A 19,304-nucleotide genomic window follows, 5' to 3' on the forward strand; every position below is an offset into this window, starting at 1 on the left:
GGCTGTCTGAAAACTGAAAATAGATCTGATAGCAGATATCACAGCCTTTGCTACTTTTACCTAGCACTTTCACATTCTGATATCAATGCCTAAATAATAAATTATTAAAATAACTATAATTAAATGAAATATTCCTAAAAATAAAATATTAGTGTTCTTTGAAAGAGTGTACTTGCATTGTGACGATATTATATTCTCATTCTGTTTTTATATGAGTGGTATATAATTGTCTTAAAATGACAATAATATCACTTAATTGCAATATATTTTGGTTTAATACATAGTACAACAAAAAAAAAATAGATATCATGAAAGGCCTAGTCGTTTGAGCAAAATAGTCCCATTGGGCAAAGAATTAATATATATAAATCAACTCATTCAGACAGTACATATACAATGAGAGTCGAAGAACTTGAACACTGACCCAAAATGCAAAGCTGCATCAGAGTCTGCCATGAACCAGGCAGGCCTAACTGTTTAACCACAGAGCCACGGCGCAGACTTGGCGGGTGTGTTCGCTAAAGAATCTGGGTCTGTAACATAACTACAGTACAGTGCCGTTTGTTGACTTACTGTGACACAGAAGATACAAAGAACCACTCAAATCTTTTTGTTTGTTTATATATAGAGATTAAAATCAAATATTTAGTTCTGGGCATTACTAGACTATTAACTGTGACATGGATAAAAAAAAAAAAAGTCCATCAATACCTCTTTAAATGAGCACTGACGCCCTTTAAGGGAATGTTTGAATGATGGGAGTGAATGATATGAATGGGATGCTTGGAATTTCATCACAATTAAGTAAGAGTAAAAACATCTCCATCTCAAGTTATTTATAGGAGTTACAAAGAAAACACAAAGAAAATGTGTACACATGTTTTTCTTTGTATTTGATATTGCACCACATTAAATAAAAAGGCATTTTATATAAAACAGCAATTACGACAAAATTCCCAGGCACTAATGAAACTCAGTATCATAAATACTAAAATGCACATCGAAAGAACACTTGAGTTTGGCTACATTACAAAATGCGTGTGAAGTAGATAGCAGTGCACCATAATAAGCCAAGATGTGTACAGTATCAAAGGCAAAATAACAGGCAACATTGTTTTGCACAATCACATTAGTGTAGAAAGTTTTTGTTCCCGTTGTCACTATGATGCGATGCATTTAAGACCTGCTGTATCTAAAACGCACTTAAACCTGTTGCAATTTCATAGGGAGACCACAGTGGGGCCCCACTATCATTGAAATGACGTTTATGGTCAGTCAGTGTATGTAAACATATGCAAAATTTAAGCAAAATGAAAATGATGTCATTATTTGCTCATCCTGCTGTTGTTACAAATCTACAAAGATACAAGTTTATCACATGAAGCAATTGTGTCCCCTCAGAAGACCTGGATTAAACTGCTGCTTATGAATGTTTTCAAGCATCAATGAATTCTTCATGAAAGCTTTGATATTATATGTTTAGACTCTATTTGTTTTCCAAAGATGAGATTTGAAACAACATGAAGTAGAAGAAATGTTGACAATTGTACATTTGTGACTTGTACAATACTTGTTTGATCCAATGTCATGCAGATAAACAGATTTAATGTACACATTGGTTTTCTAATGCTCATACTGTAACTTAACTCACTGAAAGAGCATGCAACTGATATCCTACTTTTGCTATATTGCACAGAAAAGGCAATTAGTTTCCCCAGTGTTTACAAGCAATACACAGTAAGTTAAAGCTGAAACTACACCATCTATGCTCAAAACGAGGGCTGCAAAATAAGCTTGGTTGAGAACATTCTGCTTAAAACACATTCAGACGTGAAATAAATAATAAATACTCACATATTTTAGAGAAAGAAATACTGACGATGAAGGAAATCAGTAGTGTCGCTTTCACTTGAAATGATAGAGAGAGCTAACTAGTATTATTTGAGATCCATTTAATTGGTTTTCAGCGGTTTTAGGTGTTCCTGACTCTCCTACCGTGATGCGGTATGACCATAATAAAACTGCTCATCAGGTCGAAAGCCATAAGCTGTGGCGGGACGTGCTGAATTCACGCCGGTCTGTCCATAACCGTCTGTCAAAGAACTGGAGGGAAAGAGAAACGGACAGCTGTCAAAACCATAAACCATGTTCAAACCTAATTCATTAAAAATGGCTTGTAAAAAGGTAAGATAAATGCTGCAGGCATCACAAGGTGGCGCTCTGATTCTGCAAACCAGATGAAAACAAACTGCCTCAAAACTACACACCAAAATAAATGAACATTTTCACACCAGAGTTGGTTACAAATGAATTACAATTACTTAATTACATTTAAAAACCAAGAGAGTTAAATTAATTAATTAATACAAATGGGCAAATTGATAAATATTGTGTATTACATTACTTTAAAATTTATTTATTTTTAACAATATGATGTGATGTATTATATAATGCATGATATACTGCGAGGCACTCCCCATGTCACATTTTTTCCAAATAAATTAATTCCAGAAAAAATCTATTGTGATTAATCACATCCAAAATAAAATAAAATAAAAACATTTGTTTTGACAAAATTTAAATGTGTGTACTGTGTATATTTTATATTGTATATATAAATACACACATCCATGCATATATTTGAAAAAAAAATTTTAATTTAAATATAAAATGTATGTGTATTTGATGCAAATGATGTATAAATTGAAATAACTATGTAACAAAATTGTTTTGTATAGTTTTGTTTTTATAATATAAACATAATATAAATACAATTCTTCAATATAAATATATATAAAACACAAACAAATATATTATGTCAAAACAAACTTTATTTTGTATGTGATTAATCCTGATTATTTTTGTCTAGCACAAGTGTTCACCAATTAAAAGGTTTCAACATTTATAACCATGAAAAGGATATATTAAATAACATATGTTGTTATATTCATCACGGTGAAAAAGCAATTGGAACATGCCACATATTTAGTTTGTATAACAATCAGTCAATCGATCAATAAATAAATAAATAGAATTGTATGTAATATCTTGATGCAATTGGCCAATGGGATCATGTCACACGAGCTGAAATAGATAAACTAGTATAATCCGCCTCTTAATTAACAACACACACTCATAACTGTGGCCTGTCCTCTTAAAATATGAGTTGTTTGCTTTACCCCTTCCAGCTCCCATAATGCTGTGTTGTTTTTAGACCAAATCATTTCCAGCGATCGGTTTCATGTGTTTCTCCCGCCCTCTCCGGGCAGCAAGCCTGTCTTTGCTCTCTGAGGAACATCACTGCCCGTCTGGGGAAATTTCAGACTCTGTTAAAAGGCTTGAGGAGAAAAGGCTGGATGTCGGAGAGTTTGGGTGAAACCGAAGCTTGTAACTAACATAGTATGTTGAAAAGATTTGATGGGGTTGTAGGTTAGGTGATCAATCCAAAGAGTGTCCAGGTAAGAGACGAGCCTTAAAAAATGTGTTTGTGTTACAGTACAATGATCGTCATAGTGAATCATTCATTCAAAAGGGATGCAGTCATCCTTTCTAGGAAAACTAAAAATGTGAAGTCTTCTTTCGGTTATACAAAATATGACGTTTCTATTTCTATTTTTTTTGTATCTATGTTGTTTATTTGTCTAATAGTTTAACCTAAAACAAAGTAATTAGTGATAGAAGTAATGTTTGGCTTTCTACATTGTCATTATTTTTACACTTGAAAAACCAAACAGCACGTTTGGTGATAATCTGAAGATCTGAGGCTGGATGGAAATAAGATGCCCAAGTCTGGCCCCAGTTGCCCTTGACAGTTAACACTGAGGTGAGACTGTGTAAAAAAAACGCCGGAAACTTCTAAACAGGAAAGAATCAAAGTTGCCCTTCCTTTGGTGACTAAATAGTGAAAAGAAATTGTTCACCATTGTGCATATACAGTATGTTATTAGTAGGGTCATACAGAATTTGTGACCATTTTTTGCTATTTCTGCAGAGAATTTTGTAAAAAAATCTGCGGATTTATATGGAAGGATTTTAGAAGTATCATTACTAAAAATTTAATATATATAATATATTTCATTTACAATCATCATTTACAATGCAAATCCAATTAGATCCACATATTTTCTAAACAAAGCAAGTCTTTTGTATAATATATCTACTAAAAGACAGAAAATATTACTTTACAAACTGTATTGTGAATAAATCATAAAAAGCTTTTAAAATTACTCTTATTATATCACAATAATATTAGTGAGATGAATTAAAAAAGTGAATAAATATACATTTAAAATTGTATAATTTGTATAATTGTATAATATAAATTGTAAACATGTACATATATCAACCCATGTGTTATCTGCCAAAATGATGCTCGAGGTTTTCTCAGAGCTGCCTTTAATTATTTAGCCATTTGTTCTATTACTTTAAACCAACTGGTCTGCATTAGTGAATATATAAAGTCAGCTCCCCATAAGTTCACCCAGGTGTCCCGGCAGAGCAACCACAGGTGTAGTTCATCACATTAACTGAGGACTTGTTACATAACATTTGTCAACAGAAAGTATCCAAAGAAAAGTCAAATAAACAAATGACACCTGGTTCAATGCTCTTTAAAGCAATGAGATATAAATATTTTCTCTGACTTAAGTGTTTAAGAACTTTTTTATGGCAACTGCGCAATTTGTGCTATAAATAATGTTTACGTAATCGTAGTTTTAAATTGATTTATTTTCCTTTAACATATATTATTAATTACCTCAACGTGACTTTTGTATAATTATATGTATTTTATTTCCTTAAATGCAGCCAAGAATTTGTGTTTTTCAACCTCTTTATGAGTTCTTTATGAGCTAAATGAAAGATTGCTTTTTGTGAATCTATAAATACAAGCAATTCTATTTAAGGGCTTTTAAAAGAGCTGTTCCCAGCGTGTCTGGCTCCTGGCTCAGCACAGGGGAACTGAGGCTGGATTTCATTATTGTGTTAACCTGGATCTCTAACACCGCACGGACAAAATGAAAACCACACTTTCAGGCCGCCCAATTCCCTGTGCGCTCTCGGTGTATTCTATAGGTATCGCTTTCAAAGAGCTGTGATAAAATAAAAAATACAAAAAAAGCATGGCTTCCTCTGTTGCCCATATTCACTTGCTCCTTATTTTTCAGCACCTCTCTTCTGACTTCATGATAATGTATATGTTTTCCCCTTTGCAGGCTGATGAATAATTTAAAAAGCTCTAACTGTTGTTGGATCCAAGTATTTTCTTTGTTATTTTTACACTAACGTTTCGATGGACTCATTCTAGTCATCATTAATGACCCCATATCAAATAATCCCCTCTGTGATCAATGTGTTGGAAGCTCAAATATTTTTCACACAAAGTGGGCCGCGCCATAAATCATATTATCAAGTCATCACATTAGTGCTTTGCTGAAACCCCTAAACAGTAGGTGTATGGCAACTGAAGCAGATTTGGAAAAGGCTAAATAGAGGGAGCTGTGTTTACTCTCAAAGCTGAGGGTATTGCTGTTGGAGGACTGCTGTGGCCTGCTGGGATGCCGGAGGACCCTTTTGACGCAGCACTTTGGGCCTTGCTCTGCTTAAGGCAACAAAACTGGAAGACAAGGATGTGTGTGCGGCGCAGAAATAACAGAACCAACACATCCTCTGCAGCCAGCCTGACTGATTCATCATGTTTAAATATACCTGCTGGGGAAGCCCTGCTGTCCTAATAGGTCTCCATTCTGATAGTCGGTGAAGAACTCTGGACTGATGGCACCATCTGCTGGGATTATTCCATCTGCAGGAATCACAAAATAGCTATTACAAATTACAGCCAGAAAGAAAATGCATCATAACTATTTCTTATTCAATTAAATTCAATTCATCTTGATGTATATAGCGCTTTTACAATGTCGATTGTGTCAAAGGAGCTGAACATAGAAGTTCTAGTAAATTGAAACTGCGTCAGTCCAGTTTTCAGAGTTTCAGTGTAGTTTAAATTTCACTGCTAAAAGTCCAAACACTGAAAAACAAATTAATTGATAGGCATCTCTACAAGTCCCAAACCAAGCAAGCCAGTGGTTTATAATCAGATGTCGAAACTATTCATATAATATGTAGGTACTAGTTAATTAGTTAATTTAAGTTATTAACAACCAATAAATTCATAGTAACTAATAACCTTAACTTTTCTGATTTTAATTGTAATGCAATAATTTGCACCTTTTGTAAAGCTGCTTTGAAACAATAGTTATTGTAAAACGCACTTTACAAATAAACTTAAATAGAACTGAATACTATAGAAACACTAAATAAAATCAATGATTTATATATATATATATATATATATATATATATATGTATATATATATATATATATATATATATATATATATATATATATATAGGAATCATATTATGCTCTTTGTTTTTATGTTGCCAGAGTATTCAAGGTACAAGAAACAACGATGGTGTGTTTTCAATGCATCTTTCGTTCAAAAGCTGCACTGCAAAAAATGCTTTTCTTACTAAGAGTTTTGGTCTTGTTTCTAGTCCAAAAATATAAAAATATTCAAATCAAGAAGCTTTTTCTAGAATATTCTGAAAATAACAATCTCTATTTTTCTTACCCCACTGGCAGATTATTTAGCTTGTTTTAAGGAAAAACACACTTCATTTTGAATTAATATTTCTTAAAACAAATATTTTCAGCTAGTCTAGAAAATGCTTCTTGATTTAGGAAATTTTAGATATTTGCAGTAGAAACAAGACAAAAACTCTAAGTAAGTAAAGCATTTTTGCAGTGTGCATATTTATTAATCAACACTACACACATTCAAACACCCTTTTCACAGGAACTACTTTATTAAAATCCCTGCCCAGTATAACCTGCACTGTAGAAGAGGTCTGGCCGTTCCAGGATGTCACCATTTTGGAGGAAAGGCTCTCCATCATCTCCATACATAAAAGGCTCTGCCTCATCCATCTGCCGGTTCTCCACCATCTCAAGCCACTGTGAGTTATGCCAACGAAACTTCTCACTTTGGATCTTCTTGCCCCACTCCACGTCATATTCCTACAGACAGAAGTATTAGCACAGGGCACAGAAAGGCTCTGCCTGTACTGCCTCGCTGCATGCGCTATACCAAATTCATGGGATGAATCAGGTGCGCTGTGTTCCTTGGCAGAAGGATAACATGGTAGCTGTTTATTTTAACTCAACAGGGACGGAGTGTAATAAAACCTCTTTGAGGTTGGTGGAAATAGCTAAGCTAAGCAGCCCAGATCTCTGATTAATCATCCCCACATGGGGTGGAAGCCCTGGGGTTCTGACAGTCACCTGAGGTCTAGGCCTCAACCAAGCCTTATTGTCACCGGCAGGCACAGTGACACCTTTTGCCAATGCACAAATTCATCATTGTGAAGCATTAAAGACTCCCACAGCTAATCAGAGCAATGAATGTGGTCCGATGCCCTGGCTAATCAATCTTCAGTTGGCTGAGCTCATGACGTTACTGAACATTTGGAACAGTTGGGTGTTTTATAAACAAATCTGGTGAAAAACTCTCAAAGCCTATCCAGAAATAGCATGTAAAAATCAATTATGTATTACTTCTCCTGTCTTGGTTAAAAATCATTGCCATGAAGGCAAAAACAAAATAGAAAAAACTTTTTAATAAGAAAAACTGATTTTAATATTTGTATTGAAATAGTAAAGAAATGTACTGCATGTGAATCTGTGCTATTCAGCAGATCTGTGTTCTATCCTCAATTGCCCACGTGACACTAAGCAGGCATCTCTTCCTCTCTCTTTGATGTGGCTTACAGCTTTAATGGCCTTTTCCGATCAGATGTATGGAACACTTCCCTTGGCCTCAAGACCAGCCCTAATTGCATTAATCTGAGGCCTGGGACAGATCACATATGACAGAGCTGCTTCAGGACAGCTTAAACATTTAACCCGATAGCAAAGGTATTCAATCCAATAGTCTTTCATGTCAACTGACCCTGACTACAAACCACATGTGTCATATTTATCATTAGCAATGAAGTGCTGATTTTATTAGGTAGCTTTGAATAGGCACGATGATCTCCATCATAAATTACTCAAAAGAAGAAGGAAAAAAAGTTTGAGTCGGTTCTTTACAGTGATTCTGTAACAAATCTATTACATTTACTACATTTAACAAAACATTAAATGGAAAAGATGGGCCGCAGTTTCCATTCTGTGCTTAAAATTGTTTGGAGTAAAGATCTAAATTGTACATTTAGCAATGAACATTTGACGAAAATTTGCCAAAACTGTAAAGTAATGTCAAGAAAAATAGTAGTACGCTTATTACAACTTAAAATTTTGAATCATTTTTATTGGACTCTGAGTAGGCTTTTCAGGCTTGGGTTGCTGGACTCTGCTGAATCCTGGAGATGTGAGAGTAAAGAAGGATACTTAATGCATGTCCTGTGGTTCTGTTCTAAAATACAGGAATTCTGGGTTAAAGTGCACAATTACAACCATAATTTTTCTTTCGTTTTGTCCTAAATTATTTGTACTGGGAGACCTGTTCTTATTGGGGTCTGGTGTAAAGATTCAAATAAGCATTATGATTTGTAGACAAATCATTATGAGGGGACAGTGTTCAGCAGGTCCACCATCATTTCAAGAATGGGTTACGAAATTGGGGAAGGTGGCAGCATATGAAAAAATGACATATAGATAGGAAAACTATTTGTAATTTTTGGAGGATGAATAAGGTGACTGTGGTGAGACGCATGGTAAATTTGACTTACTTATTTATTTATTTATTTATTTATTATTGCATTGTTTTTATATTTATGTACTTTTTACTATTATTATATTCTGTATGTGTGCTTTGTTATTTATTGAGTTTATATCATTTATCTGTATTTACTGGATTTATGATAGTAATATCTAATTATAGTAACTGCCGCTCTTGGAAAGGGAGGGAAAGGGTGTGTTAAAAGAATGTAAAAATGTGTAAACTGATGGTATTGTTAAATTGTTGAAGAAAATAAAAAATTGAACAATAGAAATTTAACAAAACTTTAAAAAACCTGTTCTAAAACTTTTAAGAATAGTTTTTCTTATTGCTTAATTTTTTACGTAGCTGTAACCAAACCCTAACCTAACCTGATTTTGTCTTATGTCAACATAATGTAAGATTTAAGACAACTAAATCTATGATAGACTGATATATATTATATTATATATTGTTATATGTGCATTCAAGCTTTCTCATATTTTCAAGTAAACGTATTTATTTGTATAAATAAATATAAAACGTTTTTGTTTAGTTTTATCTGTAAAATCACATTACAATTAACTATTCTAAAAATTATGTTAATAAACTGAAGTGTTAACAGACCTATTGCCCTTAACAGATGCTATTAGATAAGTTAACAGATGTTACCAATTAACTGTAATAAAGCAATTACTTATTATTTTAACAGTAATACCTAAAATAAGTACATCTATAAAAAATATATAAATAAAATCTAATAATTTTTAAAAGCAAAAAATAATAAATTTTAATAAATAATAAAAAGGGAAAAAATGAAAAAATAAAATTAATATTAATATTAATTAAAATTAAATTTGATTAAATCACAAAATAAATTACAATAAATACTGGCCTAAACAATTGTCCTACCAGCAGCCCGTTTTTTATGATTTCTAAAAAAATTCATAAACTCTTTGTGCACAATCTGTGTGTTTTTTCTCCTCAATCATGCCAATTTTGAACACTGCGACTTTTTTTGTGATAAATCCCCATAAATATTTAAATCTTTGCCCACTGACACACAAACCAACTCTCTTCATATCTCAAATGTTTACGTGAATGAAACAGCACACCACTAGACACATAAGATTCCTACTCACAGCAATGATGTCCAACGTATTGTCACACACTTTGCGTATTTCTGCATTTTTGTCATGCATCAGGTCAATGAGATATGCTGGAGCCTCTGAAAAGTTAACCGTCAAAGAGAAAAACTTGGACAGCGAAATCGCTGTATGACTGAACAACACCATCATTAAATAGCAGCAGGTTTTTATGAAATAAAGGATACGCGTTTCTTTTATGATGACATCTCGTGTGGCTTGGTGAAACACCATTTGGTAAAAGACGTACACGATCTGACAGACAAACTCATCATCTTCTTGCTGGGCTGAGGATGGAAAGACAAGAGAATGTTCTCTAACATGTCACAAACAACTATGAAACTGGCATTCCAAGCATCTGAATGTCTCTTACCATTCAGCAGTTCTATTAGAGCAGGAATGATGCCTGATTTGGCCAACATTACGGCACAAGAGTCATCCATGGATACAGTGCCAATCATGATTACCACCTCCAGAATGAGATCATCCTCTGCGGAGCCTAAAGCAGTAAATAAATGGGAAGTTATAGCCAAATGTCAAACTCCCTGACTTTTATTGACTAAAAAGCTGAATTTCCACAGGTTCAAATGAAAGAAAGAACAAGGCGTTTTTGTGTTTTGTTTAATGTAAAAATAGTTTGAGCTCGAATATCTTTTTTTATTAAATTAATAGCCATTATGAGAGCAACAATAAATAATTTACCTCAAATTTCGAAAAATTTATAAAAAGAAACAAGAGCATACAGTCTTTGAAGTGGTCATTTTTAGCCAAAGCTTATGAAATTTACATTTTCCTAACATGTTTGCCTTGGACTACGTTTACACGACAATTATGTAGGCAAAAGCTGAAAAGTTTTCCTATTGTATTTTAAAAATTTTCAACATTTTTTAAAACAGTGTTTAAAAAAATGCTGCAATGCATATGCCAGGCCAGCATTTGGCATTGTGACCTTGTTAGTAAACAGAATCAGTAGGAAAGTGACAACTTGTGGCTTGGCGCTGATGTGTATCTAGAAATATTGTGCGTCCAAGATCTTTCTCCGTTGTTGATATTAATGTGATCTAAATCCACACTTTGCTGATAAAGCATTAGCAAACAGTTGAGAAGAAACAACAACACTACCACATACTCCACCATTGTTGTGTATTTGTTTCTGTTTACCTTTAATCTATACCACCCTAAACACGTGCTGTGCACACCCGTGATGCCAATGTTTCAAAAGACTCTGTAACAACATTGTTTTCAAAAGCTTCCACTTTTTGAAGCCCATTTTAAGATTTATGTATTTCAGTCACAAAAATGCTGTTGTCGTCTAAACAAACAGGCAAAACGCATGAAAATTAGCAGTTTTGGTTAAACATTGTCATGTAAATGGCCTCTTAGTTAACTGGTAATGTTTGATGAGTTGGAAAGGAACAAAAAATACCAATAGACCAAACTTGTGAAACAATGTAATATTTAAACAACAGCTATTTGGTACAGAAAATTAACATTTTCATTAATGGACACTAAAACCTAAAGCGACAATTAAAAAATCCTGACCCTGAGATTCTATGGTTTGGACAAAAGAATATAAAATTTCATGATATTTCAGAAATTCCATGACCTGTGGGAACCCTGCATATCACAAGATCTTGCAACTTTCCAATGTAAAGTAAACATTTTTTTACCAGGTTTGAGGTGGTCTTTGAGATAAGGCACCAGGTTGTACTCCTTTAGCACAAGTTCCCAGTCAAGATCAGGAATGGTAAGATTGGAAAGCGTTCCCAAGCACTCAATCACAAACTCCTCTTCTTCCTTCAGTCCAATCTGAGCCGCCAGGTCACCAACATAATCCTCAAAAACAATCCATGTTTATTAGTTTTCAAAGAAGCAAATCTCAATACAATAAATCCAGCTAACATCAGTCGTATATTTAAGTGTATTTTCCATTTTGATTCTTACAATGAAAAGATTTTTTGACGGTCCATCATGCTGAGATATATTACGAATCATCTTCATCATCAGAGGATCCTTTAGCTTAAGTGCTCTCTTCATCAGCATCTTCAGACCGTTGCCTTGAAAAGAAGCATCAAATTAAGTAGGATCTTCTATGTTTTTAGGTTGTGCATTTGTGCATATTCTTACCTTCACACATGATCTGGGTGTTCCTCCTGTTGGCAGCCAGGTTGATGCAGAAGGAAATGAGCTCAGCATCAATCCTCTCCTCACCACAGTCAAACAACATCTTCATTACCTGACAAATGACACATGAAGAAATGACTAAATAAAACAAACATTCAAAACACTTGTACTGTGGCTTACTCAATATCATTGTCCACAGTACCACACAATCTAGTTTGTTATGTCTACATGCAGTAAAAAATTATATGAAAAATGTTTTTATGCTACTTTAACTTTTTTCAATAAGTTAATCAGGTTTAATGTATTTTATGTCAGTTTGACTTAAGTATGTTGAGATGACTAGAAAAGTTCATTTGGTTCAACTAATAAAATGTTGCAATATATTTCACAGAGCATGTATTTTGTAGAACTACCACATATTTTTCCCCCCTCTTTCATGTTCACCAAAGCTGCCATTTTTATGCATTTTTATGTTTTTTTACCATTTATTTCAAAAATGTCTTTTTTCTCATAGTGGTAAAGCTAATGTTCCGGCACACCTAGAACACTAATCAGACTCGTCTTTGTCCCACAAAAAAAATCTGACAGACCAGAAACATACTTTCCAAACTCCCAAGCCCAATTTGTAAGTTCCCCAGACGTCCAGGGGTTTCTGATTTTCTCAAGCGGATCCCAACTTTAGACACGAACCCGATGTGTCACTTTGCGTTAGTATGTGACCAGAGCTGAGTGGAACAGAGGACTGGACTCTGCTACCTGAGGGGACGTAGGGGTCCAGGAAAGGAGCTCAGAGGGGGAAGGGGACCGGGCAGAAGTCCAGGTCCAGGTTGAAGTGGTCAAGGGTTGTCAACATTGCCCCCTGACGTTAACGATAAGCAGGAGGCCTGAGCTTGGTCGGTGAGGAGGTAGCGGTGAGTATGCAAAGCATACAGTCCCATACTGAGTATCACATGGCAGCCGCCCTGCAGCCTAAATCACTGTGGCTAGACTTACTGGCACCTGCCCTGCTTTCACATGCAACATTCAGTCGCCCCACCAAAACCTTGGCAACCCCCAGCCTGCAGTGGCCAGATTTTCATCTCTCTAGTCATCCAATTCAGCCATGAAGGGCACATCTATTTCCTCCTATCTTAAACTTCAATGTCTGATTCCTATTCTGTATGAACGCCTCAAATCTCTAATCTGCTTCTAATTTAGAATTACAATTAATTTTAGTTTTTCATAACACACACATACTGTTCTGACCATTAGCATCATTCCATGAGAAAGACAAGACTGACAGTGAATTATTTGCTGTCGATGCTAATACAGTTGAAGGTTAAATTAATAGCCTTTTTATAATTATTTTCATTCTTTTTCAAATATTTCCCAAGTGATGCTTAACAGAGCAAGGACGTTTTGCACAGGACTTCCCATCATAATTTTCTTCTGAAGAAAATACTTTTACTTTGGCTGGAATGAAAAATAAACACTTCAATGTTATTAAGCCCTTAACTTACTACAAATTATTGTTGTCCAATTACTCGCCAAGTGAACCGTACTTGCCTAGTTAACTTAACTGAAGCCTAAAATTGCACTGAATAAGCTGAATACTAGTATCTTGAAAAAATAACTAATAACATATTAAAGAACTGTCATCATGCCAAATAAATTATTTATTACAAATTAGTTAGAAATTAGTTTAAACTATTATGTTAACTAAATGTGTTGAGAAACAATCCATTAAACAGCACTTAGGGAATATTTAAAATGAATTAAAAATTAGAAAAATAATACAAATTTCACAGTAGGGCTAATAATTTTGTTGATCTTTTTTCTACAACTTTGTTTCATTATTATCACATCTCAATAAAAGCGGCCTATAATTTTCATAATTTTCCCCATGAGATGTTACTAAATTAATTTATTCATTTTCTTTTTGGCTTAGTCTCTTTATTAATCGGGGGTTGCCACAGTGGAATGAACCTCCAACTTATCCAGCATTTGTTTTACGCAGCGGATGCCCTTCTAGCTGCAACCCATAACTGGGAAGAACATCCATACACACTCATTCACTCACATACACTAGACAATTTAACCCACTCAATTCACCTGTACCACATGTCTTTGGACTTATGGGGGAAACCGGAGCACCCGGAGGAAACCCACGCCAACACAGGGAGAACATGAAGACTCCACACAGAAAAGCCAACTGACCCAGCCAAGGCTCGAACCGACGACCTTCTTGCTGTGAGGCGAACATGCTACCCACTGCGCCACCGTGCATATTAATAAAATACTATTAATAAACAGTTTCTATTAATTCAATCGCCCATTGTCAACTATTCATTTTATAGCACATTTTTAATTAAAATAATGTTTACAAAAATAATCACATTTGATCAGTGAGTGACACTAACATTGTACAATAAATCAAAGAAATTCCATAATATTTAATGCAAAACATCACAACACAATGAGATACAGACTTTAAACTGTTCTGTATGAGCATAGGCTAATTCTGACAACAGTACAAACAAATTTAAAACTTCGACGCATTCAATGTACTGTATAAGACCTGAATATGCTTCTGCAAGAGAACAACAGGCACATCTGATGTATAAAGAGCATGACAGGGCGGTTATAGAGCTCTCCTGTCCCCTGCTATAAACTCATGCTAATGCAGGCTGACCTCTCACCTGTGGAATGCAGTCTGTGTAGGCAAACATGGACTTGAAACGGTCATCCATGCTGATGTGGTAGAGAATGCGCATGGCAATCTGTCTCTGCGCTTCGTCTCCTGAAACACAAACATATGCAAGCCATGAATAGACAGACACACTGAAGTATTGAGTATTCAAAGCAGTCAGAATTATACCTCCTTTAGTAGAAACCTACAGTAGGATAAAGAGGAAATCATTAATATGCTCACCAAAGATCCTGTTTTAGTTCATGAATGTCCAAGTATTACAGAATCAAGGCCAATTTGTGCTAAAGAGATTTATGAAATAAGGTACTGTATATACAAAAATATCTTACATTTTACAATGATCAAAAACAGTAACAAAACAGTTTTTTTGTTTTACTCTTTTTTTTATTGAACATTTTGATTTTGAACAAAGCCCGAGATTAGCCCAACAAAAAAAGTAAAATAAAATAAAAACAGTAATAAAGTAAGAATTAATACAAAATCAGGATTGAAACATATCTGATTCAGTCTTTCTCATATTCAACCAAAATTGTACCGTTTTTTTTTTACTGATACCATTTATTTTGGATGTGGTGTATTTCAAACTAATAATATCCAGTAGACAGAGCCTCCAGGATAGATCAGCCGGAGCAGATGGGTCCAGCCATATTTGGAGGACTGTTTTTTTTTTTGCAGCAGCAGTCAGAACAACTGACAGAACCCTTCTTTGGTTGATGGATAAAGAGAGTGATGAATTGTCCAGCATGAGAAAAAGCAATGAGTCACACTGGATCTGAGTTTCAATTAGCTCTGATAGACAAAGGCTTTTTACAAACAAAATAATATACATATAAAATTATTGTTAAGATTTCTCTTTAAATAAATATTATCCTTTTGTACTTGCTATTCATCAAATACATGGTCTAAAGAAAAAAATATGAGCAAAAGGTATTCAATATTGATAATAAGCTGTGATATAAATGTTTTAATAAATTGGCAATTTTCAATAAGAGAGTTATTACAAATGAGAAAAAGAAAATAAACCAGAATACAGTAATTTCACAAACAACAACAAAGATAAAACAAAACAAGCAAACAACAATTAATAAATTAATAAACAAATAAATTAATAGCAAATGACACCTAATTAAGCCATTACTGTTAAATGTCAGATATCAGACTATTACTTACAAATAAACACTCTTTTTAAATCAAAAAAAGTTTTTAATCATTCAAAAGCAAGAAAAAAAAAAGACAGATACAGACAGGGTTAGATATGTAAGATGGGTTATATACAAAAAAAAGCTATTTTTTTAAAAATACAACAGAAAAGGTTGTCAAACTGTATAGAAATCTTCTGATTTGCCATTAATTGCTTATCTGATTTTCTCTATTTAAATAAACTGCAACAAGTCATCCTTCCAATGAAAGTAGTTGGGCGGAAAAGGGTTTTTCCAGTTCAGTAGTATAATTCTTTTAGCCATTATTAAGCAAAAAAGCTAATACACTTGACTATGACAGCGATACATGAAGTCTAAACAGTGCCACTAAAGTACATGGTTCAATTTTTAAAAGAAAAATATCAGAGATTGATCTAGAAATTGATGTCCAAAAAGAAATTAACTCTGGACGAAACCAAAAAGGTATGATAAAGGGTAGCTAGAGCTTGTCGGCATCTGTTACGAATAGCATACATTTCTTGGTTTATTTTAGACAGTTTAACTTCTGTCCAATAAATTCTGTGTAATAGTTTAAACTGTAACAGTTAATGACAAGCACAGATAGAAGTAGTATGTACACGACAAAGAACTTTTGACCTTTTGACTTTTGATGCATATCTAATGCATCAGTTAGTGCACCACAAGTTTACATGAACAACTTTATATTCATTAACTAACATTAAAAACATGAAAAAATAATGTAGCTAATGTATTGTTCATTGCATTAACTAACATGAACTAATATAACCTTATTGTGAAGTGTTACCGAAATCTTTATGAAAGGTCATGTAAAAGATCTCACCTTTGGCATCAAAACAGGAATGTGTAAAAAACGTTCACAATCTTTCCTTTGAAAGTCAAAAAGTAAATTAGCAAAAAAAAAAAAAAAAATTTTTTTTTGCCTCTCCACTTTTTTTTTGGTTAAGATCTGGTGTTTTGTTTTTCTATGACCCTGAGAAAGTTTCCTTTCACATAGAAAAAAAACCTGTTTCTGTTAAGAACCTGAGCCTCCAACTTAATCAGGCAGACAGACACAAACCCGAGAGAGGGAAGAGGGGGCGTGGACGGGTCGGAGCCGGCCATGGACCCTTTAGGCAAGGTTATCTCAGCCTATTGGAGCCAGATGTGCTCCTCAAGACCCCTGAAAAGAGAAGGGCTTCTCGATTTAATTGGGGGAAAAAAGGAGGAAGCATAAATTTTACTGCCATTAATAACTTCAAGCCAAGCTGCTCTACACCGCTAGCACCGCGATTGGCCCAGACATGTGCTTCTCATTAGTGAAAGACATACACGAGCGTACCAACCAGCTCTAGTGCACACTCAGAGGTCAAGCGCAAACGCACACACACACCTCGAGTTAACGCCTCGGCCTGCGCGTCAGGAGAGGAAAACGGGGGATCCTTTATGAGGATGGAGGAGAAGGGCCTGTAAAAATGTTCAAAACAGCCCTGGAGCCTGAGAGAAAAAAAAGACCATTAAAAATTCATTATCCTGTTCAGGGTGCGTTTAGTGGGAGAGCAGGAGAGCTAAACTTCAATTACACCCCAGTAAGATTTAAACCACCCAACCACCATAAAAGCCACAGCAGCCAGGCCTTCAGGCGGCCACTACAACCCCAAACACCCATGTCCTTCAGAGCTGATCAAGACATTGAGCAAACACTAATGGTAAACATTAGAGATGGGGCAAGATAGTTGACTAGTCACCCAGCAACTGATTCAAGATAACAACTAATTATAGATGCATTTTTATTATTAGTTTTCTTAAAAACTATGGGTTCTTATTTGTAAGAAATTTTGGTCCAGCTTTAAAGTAAGTGGCCTTAATAATTTGGACTAACATCAGAAAAAAGCACAAGGTACTTATTGTGTTCATATACAGTGCATCCGGAAAGTAATCATAGCGCTTCACTTTTTTCCACATTTTGTTATGTTACAGCCTTATTCCAAAATAAATTAAATTAACTTATTTCCTCAAAATTCTGCGTATAATACCCCATAATGGCAATGTGAAAAAAGATTTTTTGAAATTGTTGCAATTTTTTTAAAAATAAAAAGCCTGAAAAATCGCATGTACAAAAGCATTCCAAGCCTTTGCTCAATACTTTGTTGATGCACCTTTTGCAGTAATTACAGCCTCAAGTCTTTTTGAATATGATGCCACAAGCTTGGCACACCTGTCTTTGGGAATTTTTGCCCATTGTTTTTTACAGTACCTCTCAATCTCTATCAGGTAGGATGGGAAGCGATGGTGTACAGCCATTTTCAGATCTCTACAGAGATGTTCAATAGGATTTAGATCTGGGCTCAGGCTGGGCCACTCAAGGACATTCACAGAGTTGTTGTGAAGCCACTCCATTCATTTTTTGGCGGTGTGGTTTGTGTCATTGTACTGCTGGAAAATGAACCGTCGCCCCAGTCTGAGGTCAAGAGCACTCTGAAGCAGGTTGTCATTCAGGATGTCTCTGTACAGTGCTGCATTCATCTTTCCCTCTATGCTGACTAGTCTTCCAGTTCCTGCTGTTGAAAAATATCCCCGCAGCATGATGCAGCCACCAGCATGCTTCACTGTAGGGATGGTATTAGCCTAGTGATGAGCGGTGCCTGGTTTTCTCCAAACGTAACGCTTGGCATTCACTCCAACTCTAGAGAATTTTGGTTCTTATGGTCTGAGAGTCCTTCAGATGTCTTTTGGCAAATTCCAGGTGGGGATTGGCTTCCGTCTGGCCACTCTACCATACAAGCCTGATTGGTGGATTGCTGCACAGATGGTTGTCCTTCTGTAAGGTTCTCCTCTCTCCACAAAAGAACGCTGGAGCTCAGACTGAGTGACCATCAGGTTATTGATCCCTTCCTTGACAAAGGCCCTTCTCCCCCGATCACTCAGTTTAGATGGCCGGCCAGCTCTAGAAAGAGTCCTGGTGGTTCCAAACATCTTCCACTTACGTATAATAAGACTGTGCTCATTGGAACTTTCAGAGCAGCAGAAATGTTTCTGTAACCTTCCCCAGCCTAGTGCCTCGAAACAATCTTGTCAAGAAGGTCTACAGTCAATTTCTTTTTCTTCATGCTAAGTTTTCACTTTGACATGCAAGGTCAATCCTGGGACCTTATATAGACAGGTGTCCAATCATCTGAATTTACTACAGGGGAACTCCAATTAAACTGCTGAAACATCTCAAGAATGAACAGTGGAAACAAAATGTACCTGTGATTTTTCAGTTTTTTTTTTATTTTATAAATTTGCAACAAATTTATTCATTTGTTCATTTTCTTATCGGTTTAGTCCCTTTATTAATTTGGGCGGGGTCGCCATATATTAATGTATTAATTTGGGGTTGCCAACTTATCCAGCCCGTTTTTTACGCAGCGGATGCCCTTACAGCCGC

The 19,304-nt window shown here is 35.1% G+C and overlaps 1 protein-coding gene across 1 annotated transcript in view; it reads right to left on the reverse strand.

Annotated features, from left to right (window-relative positions):
- Positions 1 to 873: 873 nt before the first annotated feature.
- Positions 874 to 19,304, reverse strand: part of kifap3a (kinesin-associated protein 3a) — a 32,937-nt gene continuing 14,506 nt past the window's right edge. Inside the window, 10 exon segments of the mRNA NM_001004644.1 lie at positions 874 to 2,103; positions 5,707 to 5,800; positions 6,892 to 7,078; positions 9,902 to 9,987; positions 10,093 to 10,191; positions 10,278 to 10,403; positions 11,575 to 11,740; positions 11,849 to 11,961; positions 12,032 to 12,140; positions 14,707 to 14,807. Of these exon segments, the coding sequence (NP_001004644.1) occupies positions 1,992 to 2,103; positions 5,707 to 5,800; positions 6,892 to 7,078; positions 9,902 to 9,987; positions 10,093 to 10,191; positions 10,278 to 10,403; positions 11,575 to 11,740; positions 11,849 to 11,961; positions 12,032 to 12,140; positions 14,707 to 14,807 (1,193 nt within the window). The 3' untranslated portion in view covers positions 874 to 1,991.

The sequence above is a fragment of the Danio rerio genome, chromosome 20 (assembly GCF_049306965.1).
Source record: "Danio rerio strain Tuebingen ecotype United States chromosome 20, GRCz12tu, whole genome shotgun sequence".
Taxonomy (NCBI): domain Eukaryota; kingdom Metazoa; phylum Chordata; class Actinopteri; order Cypriniformes; family Danionidae; genus Danio; species Danio rerio.